This window comes from Microcebus murinus, chromosome 9 (genome assembly GCF_040939455.1).
Source record: "Microcebus murinus isolate Inina chromosome 9, M.murinus_Inina_mat1.0, whole genome shotgun sequence".
Classification (NCBI taxonomy): Eukaryota; Metazoa; Chordata; class Mammalia; order Primates; family Cheirogaleidae; genus Microcebus; species Microcebus murinus.
In genome coordinates, this window is record NC_134112.1 from 70,483,454 (window position 1) to 70,499,318 (window position 15,865).

General features: G+C 32.8%; 1 protein-coding gene across 3 annotated transcripts in view; it reads right to left on the reverse strand.

Annotated features, from left to right (window-relative positions):
* Nucleotides 1–537: 537 nt before the first annotated feature.
* TFEC (transcription factor EC) overlaps nt 538–15,865 on the reverse strand; it is a 72,532-nt gene continuing 57,204 nt past the window's right edge. For all 3 annotated transcript variants that reach the window (XM_020289759.2, XM_020289758.2, XM_012736167.3), the window contains 2 exons: nt 13,836–13,983; nt 538–12,949 (listed from right to left, as the gene is read on the reverse strand). In XM_020289759.2, the coding sequence (XP_020145348.2) occupies nt 12,569–12,949; nt 13,836–13,983 (529 nt within the window). In that variant the 3' untranslated portion in view covers nt 538–12,568. The remainder of the gene's footprint in view (nt 12,950–13,835; nt 13,984–15,865) is intronic.

Here is a 15,865-nt window from a genome sequence, read left to right on the forward strand (position 1 = left end):
TATTGTTAATAAGGTTGGAACAAAAAAACGTACATATACACATTTGTACTTAGAATTGTTTTCTTAAGACATATTACTACAAATAAAATTATTAAAAGTGTCAAATATGTTAAAGATTCAAAGGTTTTTGATAAATAATGCCATGTTGCTTGTATATATATTTTATACTCTCCAAGTAATGATAAAAAAAATCCCATCTTAACACCTATTTTCTTCCTTCATTTATCTTTAAATTTGCAATTTCAATAAGAATAATGCATCATTTAACATTATTAATAATGTTTCTTTTTTGTATTGCCTTACATTGATCCCCTTTCTACTCTTACAAGGTCATTCCTTTGCCTATAAATGTTAGAACTGTTACCACAGAAATAGATAGAAAAAGAAAAATTATTATTTAATTTCTCAATCCAAAATAGTAATATTTGTAGAAGAAAAAATATTTGGAAAGTTAAGCTTTCTTGTGAGAGAAAGGATCTTTTTCAAAACACTTAAAATATGAAGAGTCAAGTCTAAAGATCAAAAACCATAGTGCAGATAGAAAGCTCCTTTTTTGTATTTATCCTGTACTTCCATGAGTTGGTATCTTTCATAAATTTTATACAAATCTTGGTCGTTATTTCTTCAAATCTTATCTCCCATTAAATTTAGAAAAATGTCAGCCTTCATTTTTTTAAATATTGTTTTTATTTCATGATCTCTTTTTCCTATCTATGTGTGACTTCAATTACACATACACATACACAAAAAGTTAGGACTTTTCATAGTATCCCATGTCTCAAGCATTCTTTTCCTAAGGTTTTTCAACTGTTTTTTCTCTATGGCCTCAGTTTTAATATTGTTCTGTTGACATGTCCCTCCACATGTCCTTGTGGAGGCAGGGCTGTCTGAGATCCAAAGCCTGGCTGTCAGAATTGAGTTTTGCTCTTCTCCCCTATTCCCTGCTCCACAGTCTCCCTCTGGCATCTGCCTGCAGACATGAGTTTAAACTAGCTGAGCTTCCCAGCAATGGTGCTGTGGGCTGGGAACTTCCCTGTCCAGGACCCTGCCCTGGGCTGAGAACGTGGCCTTCCTGTGGGAGGAGGAGTACTCCACGAGTGCACCATGGCTGACCCACACTACTCTCTTTTCAGTTCTGCCCACACAGGCTCCCTCGCCTCCTGGGATTAGTTCACAAACCTCCCTTCTGTGTCCCAGAGCAACACAATCGAGTCCTGGGGGTGTTGGATTTGGTCTGTGGGCTTGTCCCTGGGTCCCTGAAGATCAGTCCCTTACCATGCCAGGGAGAAGCATTCTGTGGTCCCGAGTTGCCTATGAGGTGCTCAAGCAGCTTTGATGTCCCTCTGCTCCGGGGTATACCATGCTCTAGTGGAGAAGCTGGGCATGCAGCACCAGGGAGGACTGGTGAGCAAGGAACTCACAGTCTGAACACCCATTTGTCCTCTGCAGGTCTTTAAAAGGAAAGGTTTGAGCCCCACTCTCTGTGGAAGCCCCAACAGAGGGTAAACACTTGGCAGATTCATTGCAGAAAGGCAATAAGTGAAACTATCTTTATTCCTAGACAACACGAACCACTATATAGAAAATCTGATGAAATCTAAGAAATAAGCTATTAGGTCTAATAAGTGAGATTAACAAGGTTGTACACCACATGATAAATTTATAAAAATTAATTACACTTCTATATTCTGGAAACAAAAATATCAGAAGTTGACATAAAAACACCATTCACAATAGCATCAAAAATATGAGATACTAAGATGAATATGATGAAACATTTATACACCAAAAACTACAAAGCTGAGAGAAATTTAAAAGAACCTAAATAAATAGAGAGATACACTATTTTTATGGGTTGGCAGGCTCAATATTGTTAAGATGCCACTTTTCTCCAAATTGATTTATAGATTCAAAGCAATCCCAATTAAAATCCCAGTGTTCTATTTGCAAAACATGATAGGCTGATTCTAAAATTGACATATAAATGTAAAGTACTTTAAAAAGAAGAAAAACATTCTAGAATGTATATTATATGCTTTCAAGGCTTGTTATAAAGGTAGAACAATCAAGGCAGTGTAGTCTTGGCATAAATTAGTCAAGAGATCAATAGACCAGAATAGAGAGTCCAGGAATATACTCACAAACATATGGACAATTGACTGTCAACAAAGTTCCAAAAGTAATTCAGTACTAATATTACTACTGATTATCATTTATTAATCTTTTTATTTATTTATTATCTATCTTTCCTATTTAAATGTAAGCTAAGTGAAGGCAAAGTCTTGGTTTTATTTACTGCCATTTTCCTGTACCTATAGCAATGCCTAACACAGAATATGAACATATCTTCTGTGGTAAAAAGTACAAATAACTTAGAGCTAGAAGTTGAGATCTAAGTAATGTGACTTAAGGCTGGTCATTCCTCCCTTTTGAGCTGAGATTTGTTGTATGAGACAAGTCATACAATTATTCCCATCTTAGTTGAATGATGAGTATCAAGACAATGATAAAGTCACACTTCTGGCCACAGTTGTGAAAGGTTCTCTGATGTTAAAGTCCCATGGGATTAGATTGAGCCCACCTGGATAATACGGAGTAATCTCCTATTTTACAATTCTTAATTTAAACATGTCTAAAAAGTCCCTTTTGCCATGTAAGATAACATATTTACAGGTTCCAGGAGTTAGGATGTGGACACCTTTGGGAGGCCATTATTCTGCCTACCACAAGGCTCTTAAAGATAATACTCATATTAGGATGGAGATCTAGTTACTTCTAAAAAATACAAGTGCAAATATTGCATCTCTGTTTCATTTTTCTCTCCCTTTCTTGTCTTGAAGCAAGAAAATTAAAATTGTCACTTTGGGACTTCAAAGCCAGCACTGCAGAAAGTGCTATGGGTGAACAAAGATACTTGGAAAGGAGACAACTAAAACAAAAACCATTAATGTAAACACACTATGCATCTTAATTTTTTCCCTTAAATAATACAGTCATATGCTTCAAAAGTTGGGGGAAAAAAGAATAAAAGAGTACTTAGTAAAAATGTTCCCATCTCTGCTTCCCCAGCAACATAGTTATTAGGTTCTTATATATCTTTCCACAGTTTATTTGTACATATATAGCAAATATAAATACATATTCCTATCTCTCAAGTTTCATCACCCCAAATAGAACATCCTATATGCAGTTCTATACCAAATATTGCTAAATACAAAACAACTCATAGGGAACTTTCCATATTAGAACATAAAGTGCTCTTTTTCTTTATTTTTCATTTCCGGAACATAGTATTTCATTTCACAGATGTACAGTGAAGTCTTATATTGGTTATTTGGTATAATTCCAACACCATTTATAGAATAGTCTCTTCTATGCTGGTTTGAAATGCTTCCTTTATGTTTAATTCCAGTTTGTATTTGGGCTTATTTAAGTCCTAAGGACCGTCTGTTTATTCATTTCCCATACCACAGAGTTTTTATTAATGAGACATGAATATATGTTTTAACTTCTGGTAGCATTTGTTTTTTCTCATTTCTCTTCTTTTTCAGATGTTTCCCTCTTCTCATATTTATTTATATTTCTTTGTAAGGTTTAATAACAATTTGTCTGGTTTACAAAAACCTATTGTTATTTCTATTGGCATCCACAAAAGTTATAAATTAACATAGGAAGAACTGATACCTTTGTTATGTTGAGTCTTCCCATCCAAGGACATAGTATACTTTTCTACTTATGTAGATTCTTTTCACACTACGATTCCTAAATGATACATGTAGACTATTAGTGAGAAGAGGCAAAGTGTGATTAGGTACTGTTGCAAATTCATAGACCATGTGGGAGAAGTACTTGAAAAGGGCAACTGCTAGCTGTAAGCATAGGGTTTACTATATGTTTAATACTAATAAGAAATGAAAAATGCCCTTATCTCCTGTCTGAGGAGGGAAACAAGTAATGCTGGAGCTATTTGATAAGGTTTGCCTCATCAGCATCCTTCTCTTTCCTCCTCTTCCTATTCCTGCACACACACACAAACACACATGCACAGACACACACATACTCACTGACATATATGCCCTCTCACTCTGGGCCTAGGAGAAGTGACACAAGGGTACTCTGGCCAAGTGCCCCTTTCCTGAACAACCTGATAAGAGAAGTGTTTAAGACTTATTATTCCAAAAAAAAATTCCAAATTTTCTGAAACCTCAAAGGATTATATCCCAGGGTGTCCAAAGCATTACTGAAATGCCTGAATGTGCAACAGTAACTGGTTGCCTGTGCCTAAAGGACTCCTCCCCATCTCACTCTTGCCTCTTCAGCACTAGGACAGCTCCCACTCTGCCTTAATGTCTCAGTTTCCCTAAGACTGGTTCAGATGGCCTGGTGTAGCCCCATAATATGCTGAAATAAAAAATAAATACAGCTGGCTTGATGTTGACTTCCACACCACACTTAATTCTGCCTGCACTTACTACACTTTATTGAAAGACTTCAGTGACTTTCATCTTTTATGTTCTCCTCAGCAACAACCATTGTTCCTTGGGGGGAGGCTTATGAAAGAAATAATGAATGAATAAATGAATGATTCTAGAACACAAGTTTTCTCTACATCTATTGTTGCAAAATTTATCATTTTCATTTTTTAAAGTCATAGGTAATCCAAAAGAAGACAAAAATACTTATCTGTATTAAGCATACTCAATTAAAACAATTGCAAAGAAAGATTGAAAGGCAGACATTTCAGTGAAATGGTCATAGCCTTGAGTGAGCATCCTTTCATTATCTAAAGAATTTGACACTTCCATACTTTTCTTATGTATACTTAGCCATCCATGAATTATTTATTAATGAAATAGCATGTTAAGCAAGATACTATGTTAAGTGACATAGGATATATAGAAAGCTAAGGTATATTTTTTGCTTTCAGTGCCCATCCACCTAGTGAGGAAGGTAATCTATGCATTAGACAGCAATGCAAAGATAAACAACAATACAAAGATAGAATTTAAATACCAGCTGGCTGGTATAGCTATAAATAGAAGGACTATGTGATAACTGTTGACTGGTATAGTGAAGGAAGGCCTTAAAAGTAGGAAAATCTTGTGTAGCCTTGTTAAAGAGCAGATGACCAGACTAGGATGGGAATTTTGAGGGGACCTTTATTGACCTGGGGACCTGTGTATAAAAGGTAATCCATCTATATCTCAAATATATTTTTTATATTTACCAATGAATAAATAGAAATTTAATGCCAGAATGCATAATATCTCAGGTATCTCCTATTTCCTGTCCTCAGGAATATCATAATGGGTTTTATACAACTACATACTGCTTCTAACACTGTTGAAGTGATTGCAAAGTCTTGAAGAACTTAGAGGCCTACTTGTTCCATATAATTATAAGAAATAAGTCTTTTTGAAGACATAACCATATAATTCAAAAGCTATTTTTCTCTACACATACACACAATATCACTTTTTCACTTGTGTAAGCAAATAAATTATAATCTTCACTATAATGTTGTTTTGCAGCAATTTAATTTTTTCTGAACATAGCTCTTATTCTATTATAATGCTTGAATGATTCTCATGCAATGTTTCCAATCCACTTTTCCTGGCTTGTGAAACTTTTTAACGAAATGTTAGCATTTGCAGGCACCAGATGTTTTGACATAAGGAGAAGCAATATGTAAATTTTAATCCATGCTAGGAACAATAGCCTGCAGGCACCTTTTTCTTATTACGTGAATCATATACTTAACCACAATGTGGTCGATCCTATCAAAATCATCACCATCTCAAGTGTTATACTCTTGTCTTATGGTTTCCAATTAATGAAACTGATATATATTTAACATGATGGGTATCCATTACTTAACCAATAAACCTTATTGTATTTTACCACTTTACCACCACATAGCTAGAACTCTGAAGGTAATAACAACAACTTTTTAGGTGAATTTTAATCTTCCTTTTGGTGGTCAATTATATCAATGCTTGTGTTATGTCTTAATGTTTTATAGTTGCTTTCTATAGTTGTTTTATAGTTATCATTTATTTTACCAAAAAAATTAAAACCTATTACAACTTTCTTCATTTTGTCATCTTTTTAACTCAAGTCAAAGTAAGGGATATGAGTGTGCATATGTGTATTCCTAATAGAAGAAATTTGGGGATAGCTTTAATATTTTCTAGATGTATATTCCAATAAAGAATAACATACTCTTATATGCAGAGTACTAATATCAAGAGATTAGAAAACTTTATTTATAAGCTCCCACATGGACACACATGTGTGTATACCCTCAAAACACCACGGGTGTACATATACATGCAATAAACATTCAAGTGTCAGATCCAATCATCCATCTTTTAGTCTATATAGTGTTAAAAAATCATCCTGACTTATTTTTACCTGCATTAAATTGGTTTGTTTTCCACAAAGAAATTATTATGTTGTTCAGTATTTTTGCCATTGATAATGCTTTAAGAAAAATAGTCACCTGTTATTACTTATTTAAAAAGCAATGAACCTATATTTGAACATAGAATATCATCCTTTATGGTTAACTCTGGGTAGTACTGTTTATCATTTTAAACAAGGTGTATAGGGGAAAAATCCATAACCATGGTGTTAAATATTACAAAGTCTTAACACAACTGAGATTCTTATTAATTTCATTATCAAAGGATAAGTCAATACCAATTAATAGCTTTAAAATGTTTTACATATTAAAGTACAGTGTTCTATTTATCCTAGATGGTCCCTAGACCATCTAGGATATTAAAAGTTTCTGTAGAGTTTCTTGGTGATTTCACTGCTACCATTATGCCTGTTAGCAATTTGGAACATTCTGTTAAATATTTTCCATAAATCAAAGCCATAACAGCATGGGTAAGCAGATGGAAGGAGACCATATTAAAGAATGTAACAATTACTTTCATTAATAGTGAAATATTGAATGATCATTTTCAGCATGAACTATGTAGTAAGCAGTTGTCAGTTGTGAAGTCTCGAGACTGTTAAGTATCCTTTCAGATGATTAACCTACATTCTGTATTTTCCAGTGCAGTCTATATGCAAAGACCAAAAATATATTAAAACATTTAATAATTATATATTTTAATTTAATATATGCAAAGAAAATATTAGTACATTTCAGGTATTTATACAAAGATTCATGTATGTATTAAAGTACACCAATGTTCTTCATTTTCTTAGAAAATAAGACACATTACTTTGTTATTAAAAATGAAAAATAGCAATAATTACAAATTCTACAGTCTTATTACATTAACAATGTTTTCATGATCTAACCAATGTTAGATTAAAATTATAGGAATGTTACTTCAGCCATTCATATATATAAAATGCTATTAAAGTGAAAGATTTTTAACTACATTGTTATTATTAAGATTAAATAGCTGAATTAATTTTAGCCTTGTATGCCATAAGCAACTGCTACGCTGTTAGATAAGATCCTTGAATTTAGCTGCTTTTAAACATCAATGGTCATGTTTTAAAGAACAATATGTAACTTCCTGATTTATATAATTCTTTTAGCAATATAGTAGTCTCCCCATCCTTTTGTATATTTTGTTGGTTATATATAACTACCATCTTAAATCACACACAGACCAGATTTATTTCTGTGGAAAAAATAAAGTTCAAAATATAGAATTATTAAAATAAAAGGTAGCACAGGAATAGAAGAGGTAGTGTTGCAAACACAAGAGTCTTTAATTGTATTCTTTAAGCCTGTTGGATAATGTAGGAAAAAGACATTTTATATAGGATTTCATCAGTAGAAAGCACAATAGAAATCATCTGATTATGTAGAAATACACATATAAATCCCTTTACAAGAAGATAAAAAGTTCCCTTTTGTATATAAAGCAGTAGACAATTGTGTTTCATCATTAAATAGATTGAATTCTGGGGAAGACTTTTTTCCTAAATCAAAATAACTGTTTTCTTATAATCTCTTATATACTCAAATTCTCTATAAACCTCACAGGGAAATGAAATGTAGCACAAAAACTTTTAAGAAAGGCTATTTTTGTCAAGTTTCCTTGTTTTCAAATTAAAAATCATAAATAATCAAATAATAAAATATTAGAATACCAATGAACAATGATTTCAAGAGGGTCATATGACTCATGAGATCAGCAACACTCCAAATGTGTTTAGTATTTATTAAGTAAATGTAATTAAATCTCTGTCTATGTAACTTACACTAACTCAAATTGACATACTTATCAACATGAGGGACATTAGAGGAACAAATGATGTAATTCCATGTTACACATATGGATTGTGCCATTATCAATACTAAAGCAAAATTCAATCCTTCAGGTGTTTTTAAGGAACCCAGATGGTTGATCTAGCACTGATAACACATCAAAATGATTGATTCCAGTTTTTACTCACATTTTAGATATCAGATGATCAGTAAATACCTAAAATGTTTTTACAAAGCCAGAGACATTGTAAAAAAACATTGAGCCCTTAGTAATTTCATTTATTTATTTGAATATTTAAATTTCACAATATCAGAACAGAAAAAAAAATTTCATGATACTTTTAAGCATAAGAAAATTCCAATATAACTCAGTCCATTAAAGTAAAAGTGAAAATAAAGTAAACATTTTACGTTATGAAATCTACTTCTCCCTGAAATTATGGTAAATGAGCACATCATATTAACAATTTTGTTGTGTCTACTCTTTTTAAGTAAGAATTATTACATATTTGATTTATAGTCATTTGGGTGGGAAAAAATGACTTGAAAAAGAAGAAAGAGGAAGGCTATTTCTCAATGTCCCCAGTTTATCTGGCTATTTGTTATTTAGTACTTGTTACCTACAGAAAGAAATATATGGTCACTGACACTTCTGTAAGTTGAAGAAATATGGTCTGTACATGTATTATCCAGCAGATATAAGAAAAGTTCAAGAAGAAATAACACTAAAATGAAAAAAAAAAAACATAAAGAGACAGGAGGTGTTCATTAGTTTAAGATAGTTGGGAGTTGGAAAAGGCTGCTTAATGTGAATCCACCAATAAGCAGCCAACATTTTATAATAAATAGAGAAAAAGATTGGATAGGGCATTATCTTGAAAAGACAGCTAAAAATAATAAAATGATTTTATCTTACTTTTAATGAATTTTTATTACAATTGCAATTATGCATTATTTTTTGAATGAATAATGCTTGGTTAATTGTGTATTAATATTCCTGAAATAGTTGATGCTTTTCGTGACAAAATTGTTTGATGAACAATATACCTCTTTTACTGTTGTGAGAAGTTTCATTTATGCAAAAGTATTCTAGGTATTCGTCAATTATCCTAAGGGTCTATCTTGATTTTTAGATATATAAATTGGCTTCTAAATTTACAGTATTTTAACTTTGAAATTTATTTGCATCATTTCAAAATGTTATGGTCAGATGTTTATTTACAGCATTCAATAATTATAGAGAAACTGACCCATAAGTATATAATACACAGGAGGTATAATTTGTTGAGGGGGAAGGAGGTGTTCAGAAGGGGACTACTTTATAAGGGAATAGCTTTTTTAGTAAATAATCTAGTGTTTGGTAAACTTTTACTTTCCTATGCAACTTTATCATTATTAGGATTGGGATAATTATAATGACAAGTAGGACTCCCTCCTCTATCATTATATATGAATTTAACCAAACACCTATTTCCTGATAGATACATAGCTAAGGAACTATCTATTAAAGTAACAGACCTCCTGACCTGAAATGAAAATTTTTCACCTGGGATCCATTCCAGAGGCCCCTAAGACCTCTGGAGGCATGCAAATTATTGTCTATACATATTGTTTTGCATTTTTTCTAGGGAGACAGTCTATAACTTTGACTAGATTCTCAGGATATCATGCTTAAAAAATTAATAACTACTGTCTATCTAATTAATTTTTAATGTATTTCAGTTGACTGGGACACAGTACCACTCTTTACTCTTTAAAAATCCATTACCCATTTTATGATTCCCTGACATCTCATAATCTGAATGTAGCAGCAATTATTAGTCCCCTATCCAGATCTCGTGTCCAATCTGCAACATCCTATTCCAAGTTATTTGTCAGCCAAGATTATTAGAAATAGGTTTCAGGGCCAAGTAGTAATACTTTAACAGCATGGAAAATGATAACAAAGTAATGACATCATCAGTGAAAGTCTTCTCAGAATATGAAGAAATGAGAACAGTGAACAAAATGAGAACAGAAATCAGTCTCTATCTAGAATGGTGTGTTTTCCATGAATCCTAAAATATATTCCTTCTCTATGATTAGCAATGTTAAATCAAATTTTCAACTCAGATAGTAAAGTGGAATTTTGCAATACGTTCAAAGTATATAATTTCCTCTTGAAAATTATTGAGAAAGTGTATCTAATTCTTCTGTTTCACATGGCTAATTTCAGATGACTTTACCTATCTGGCTTTAATGACTATTCCTAGAAATTAGTAATTATTTTTCCATGTCAAACAATGAAAATCATGTTAATTCTCCAAAGTCTGAGCTAACAATACAAACTAAGCATGAGATAATAAGTAGGCCATAAGGATTTACAATTCCTCCACTTTTAACAACATTAGGGTTTCAAATTTTGTGATGACATATTTTCCATGTGAGAAATACCTAAAAGGCCTCTTCAACAATTTATCCCCAAATTTAATATTAATAACAATTACATCATAATCAAGTTATTATTATATCTTATTTTTAGGCTTCTCCCTTCTGGTAAAAAATTTAATTTCTACTATATGATTTCACCCTAGTTTTCAAGGGCCTCCACAACATGTTGCCAATATCATTTTCCAGAATACCTCAACAGGTATTTTCTAGGGCCCCAGATCTTTCTATTGAATGCCCCATGAAGATATTTCTCCAACTTTTTCTCACCTTTATCATTTGGTTAATATTATTCCTTTATATGCCCTTCTTTTCACCTAATGTATGCCTCTAAAAGAGAAGTTAAATTTTGTTGTCCCCATAGACTTTGTCTTTCATTTTCATAATCTTCAACCTTCTGTATTTATAACTTAATCTTAAATTCCAACTTTATATGTCTTCTATGCTTTGTTGTTGTTGTTTCTCATGTAGTCTTGTTAACTCCTTAGGAGTAAGACCAAATCTTGCTCATCTGTTGCACATTTTCACAGGACACACTGCAATTCTGAGTATCCCGTATCCCTCCATAAATACTCATCAATTGGATGAGCATTCATGGAGGTCGAGCATAGAGCAACATGCTTACTAACTCAATTCCCAAACATAAAACAAGCTTAAGAGATAAAAATCTTAGTGAAGCATCATAGATATAAATGTTTACAATCAGTGCTTACAAAGCAACCAAAGATCACAGAGCAAGTACTAAGCACTTATGGGAATAGAACATTATTCTCTACTCAGAATTGTAGGTTGAACTTTATCCTCCATGCAGAACTGAATGTAATAGGAAATAGTTTCTGTTTTACTAATGATTTTGTCAGTTGGCAATACCATTGTCAATATTTTGTCAAATTGGAGCAAAAAGTGTACCAACAATTAATTAGTCTATATCCAATATAGGACATGATGAGAAGTTTTAAACACCTCAAAAATTGTCATAGTAGGAGGACCTTTGAATATTTTGTTTACTGAAATTGATTATCTCACATCTTTTCTTGATGAATAAAAGAGGATTTGGAACATGCTTCTAATGCTTATTATATTATAAGAAGAATGAAGAAAAAGAAAGAACATTCTGTGTGCATGTGTGTGAGTGTATGTTTGTGTGAAGGAATAAAATTCTAGAGTACATTCCTGAGAAAAACATTTAATGCGTTCTTCTTTTGGAACCAAACATGGATATATAAATATGCAGAGATGCTTTTAGAATCAGCATAATGGAACCAACTAAAGGAATGAGGATCTAATTTTAGTAAACAATGTTTTTGTAAATTTTCTGTATTGCATTATGGAAAATTCTCATGTTTATTGTAAATTCACTTTTCAGTTATAAATGACAGATAACCTACTTTGGAATTATTTCCTCTAGAAGGGTTGAACTTATGTGTCCACCAGAAAATGGAGAAAGGCAGAGGCCACGAGGTATGTTGATCAAGATTCTTGAAAACTGATGTTGTGAGAGTTAAAGAGAGGATGGAAGTGAAAGACTAAGGGAAGGTTTGTATGTTTCAGATGATTTACACTTTGCAGTTGTTTTCCAATAGTACACAGCTAAGTTGCTACTTTAAAAACATCAATAAAGAGGTATTTCTTATGCTGTACCTCTTTCCAGGAAACCAAAATTTAAGTGGATTTAAACTCTGTAGTCCAAAAGGAAAATAAATTTTTTAGCTCTTAATAATTAATACCATGTTTTTTCTTCCTGCAAATGCTTCTGTTGCTTCTAATCAATCAGTTTTTCATGAATGACATACTTCTTTTGGAAAAATTAAGCCAAAGCAAAATGTGTAACACAGAACATAACTGCATAGCACCAGCGTCGAACTGTTTCCCAGTTGATGAACAGAGCCTGTTTATTTCTTATAACTCATCACCATCATCTGAGCTAAAGCTACTTCTCCTACTGCTCTCTTTGGAAACTGCAGGGGAAGTGGCAGATAGCAGAGGATCTGTTCCAAACGGAGATACTGTGTCATCCAATAGCATGTCATCCAGTCTTTGTTCCTCTTTCAAAGCAGCACTAAATGATAAATCTGTGAAGTGTGACAAAGGATCAGAGAAGGCCATAGCTTGATCACAGAGCTCTGGGCTTGGCCCCTGAGACAGAGTCGGCTGTTGGCAATAGTCTACTGAATTCTGCTCAGGATGGCTCTGTTGTTTGGTGACATGAGCACCTAAATCAACTGTGCCAAGTGAAGCTAGGATTGGCAGACCATGAGCACGAGCCTGTATTTCTAGTTCCTGCAATTTCAAACAAGAATTATTAAATAATGTCTTTGAAATGCACTTAATTTAGAGAATAAACCAGAAATAGAACCAAAATATTAACAAGCATTTAAAATGAAAAGTTATACAAATTATAAATAATCTTTGAAAATAACATAATCAGTGAATTTCTAATGCCTGAAAAATAACCCTGAGAAAATTATTCAGATTTTTTGTTTAATTCTCACCTCATTTTCGATAAAGAAATTCATGACATATGATGGTCCCATAGTGTCTCAGACTACAAAATAGCCATTGGGAGATAGTAGAAAATCTTCCATTTATTCTTCCTGATAAATTTATCACCATATTTTAGGACTACTTCGTGGAAACAATGTGCCTTACCTGGCTATAAGCATGCTCACATTAAAAAAAAACAACTGAGAGTTATAAAAGCCAATATTATGATATTTTGTGTCATATGAACTGATAAAAAGTAACTTAATATACACTGCTACAATGTGTCTTGAGGCAATGAAATCCACAGCAATTTTCATAAAGAAATAAAAGAGGGAGAGGACAATTTAGTGTCCAGTATAAACTACAGAAACAAATATTCTACTTAGCATTATTTTTTTGATTGTGATAATTAACATGTGTTCATGAAATTATATATGTGTGTGTGTGTGTGTGTGTGTGTGTGTGTGTGTGTGTGTATGTCATCTTAATTCTGGATTTCTACCCAAAACCTAAGTGAAACAATCCAATTCATGAGCTTATAAAAGGCAATAAAGTTACCCTTCAGAAGGAAAAATGATTATTAATAAGAAAAATAATAAATGAGACCAATGAATAAAACTGATGACAGGTAAGTCATATGTAAGTAAGCTATGTGAGCTCATGGCAACATTTTTATAAAAACCTGAATTCGTAGTAGAAGTCGCCTGTTAGCCTGCTCTAATTTCTTCTGTCTGTGTTCTAATTCTCGGGCTCTCTGTTGTTCTTTTTGTAGCCACTTGATGTACTCCACTGATGCTTTTAGAATGGTTCCTTTGTTCCAGCGCATATCACTGTAGAACGGAGAGATAACCTTTTCACAATTGTGCATGTCAGCAGAATTCATAAGAACTTACAAAATCTTTTACATTAATATGAAATAATGATTTACATGACTATTATTCACTCTTAGATATTATTGCTTCTGAATAGAAATTTTAATAGAATAGTTAAGAAGCCCTTATATAGTAAAATTAATCCCAGAATGAAAATAAGTGTCAAAAGAAAGTAATAAAGTGACTTTTTGTGGGAGAGCTAAATGCAATATCATGATTCTACCATTACAGTTTTTATATTTTTAGTGAAAATTGCTTTTATTATTAACTCCAAGATTAAAATCTATGTGCAGTATTTCTGCATTAATGAACTAGGAAATGTACATTACTGAGGACTTAAGCCTAAATTTTTTAAGATCATTTCAAGTGTACCAATCTTTTAACCTACTTTCTAATAAGGTTGCTTTTATGTTTCTAAGAAAAAAAATAAAGTCCCTCCTGAATAGTGATCCTGAGTGATTGTGAAACAAATCAGACTTTGGCAACATCGCTTTATGTAAAAAAGCAAACTTTCTAAAACCATATGGCCAATCTTTCTGCACAAACAGCACCAATACTTTTTTAAAAGCTCAATATAGATAACTATTTTTAAAAGATCTTAAGACAAATAAATACAATTAAACATTACTAGATAGCCTACTAGGCTATAGCATAGAAAAATGATTTTATGAAAGCTTATGTTTAAGGCAGGAGAAATTAAAGATAAAGAATTCTGGCACAGGCTACAGATTTTGACATCGGAAACATCCATGAATGCAATACTGTATGAGAATTAATAATACGTGTAGAGAGTGAAGTCAAACTAATTGCTAAATGTTAATCAGAGTTGTTGAAAAACCTTGATGAATTTTCAATTTAGAGTCTTGAGATATTTTTAATATAGCATAAAGTAAGCAGGTTGAGACATGTTAAATTTTCCTACATGTATTTTTGGTTTATGTGATCTATGTGAAATACATTGCATATATATTTGGTTTATCTGATCTATGTGAACTATATTGAACTTAATATATATTTGTTAAGAGTTACAAGTGAGAAAATACAGCTTATAAAAGATCTGATTTATATATGTCTCATTGGAAGATCAGGTTAGGTGACAATGCCATTAGCAGTAACAAAGATGAGGATAATCCATTTTTCTACCAGCAGGTGACAATGCTTACTAGGGCCTGGATAAGAGCTGTCTTCTCTTGAAGAGCACCAAATCATTGTTAATGTCTGTCTCAAGTTTGAAAATACTTCACCTGTTCTCTGGGGCTGTAATGGCCATTGGTTTCATTCTCCTCACAGGATGAGGGGGATGGGTGGGGAGGTGAAAGTAGGAAAGGTAGGGAAAGATGGGCTACTTTTGTTAAACGAAGAAAGTATCTGCAACTGAAAAGTGTGGTGGACTCTGAGGTAGCAGGAGCCTTATGGACTCTTAATTTTATTTCATTTCTTCTCATGGGAAGAAAATCTTGAACAGAGGAATAGATGAAGTGGATAACTCTAGCCACCTTTGAAATACTCATTAATTTACATATTGTCTGCATCTGCTTTTGTGCTACAAGGGCAGAGTTAAATAATTGTAAAAACTGTGTGGCTCACAAAACTTGAAATGTTTACAGGAAAAGTTGGCCATCCAGCTGGGGATGGGGAACATGTGGTCTTAAGGTCACATGTAGGCCTCCAGATTCTTGAGTGCAGCCCCTAGACTGAATCCAAATTTCAGTATTACATTAGTAATATTAAAAGGATTCGTTCTTAAAATTTGGATTCAGCCAAAAGGCCACACTCAAGGATCCAGAAGGCCTCATGTAGCCCCTAGGCTGTAGGTTCTCCACCCCAGAAAGAGTTTTTA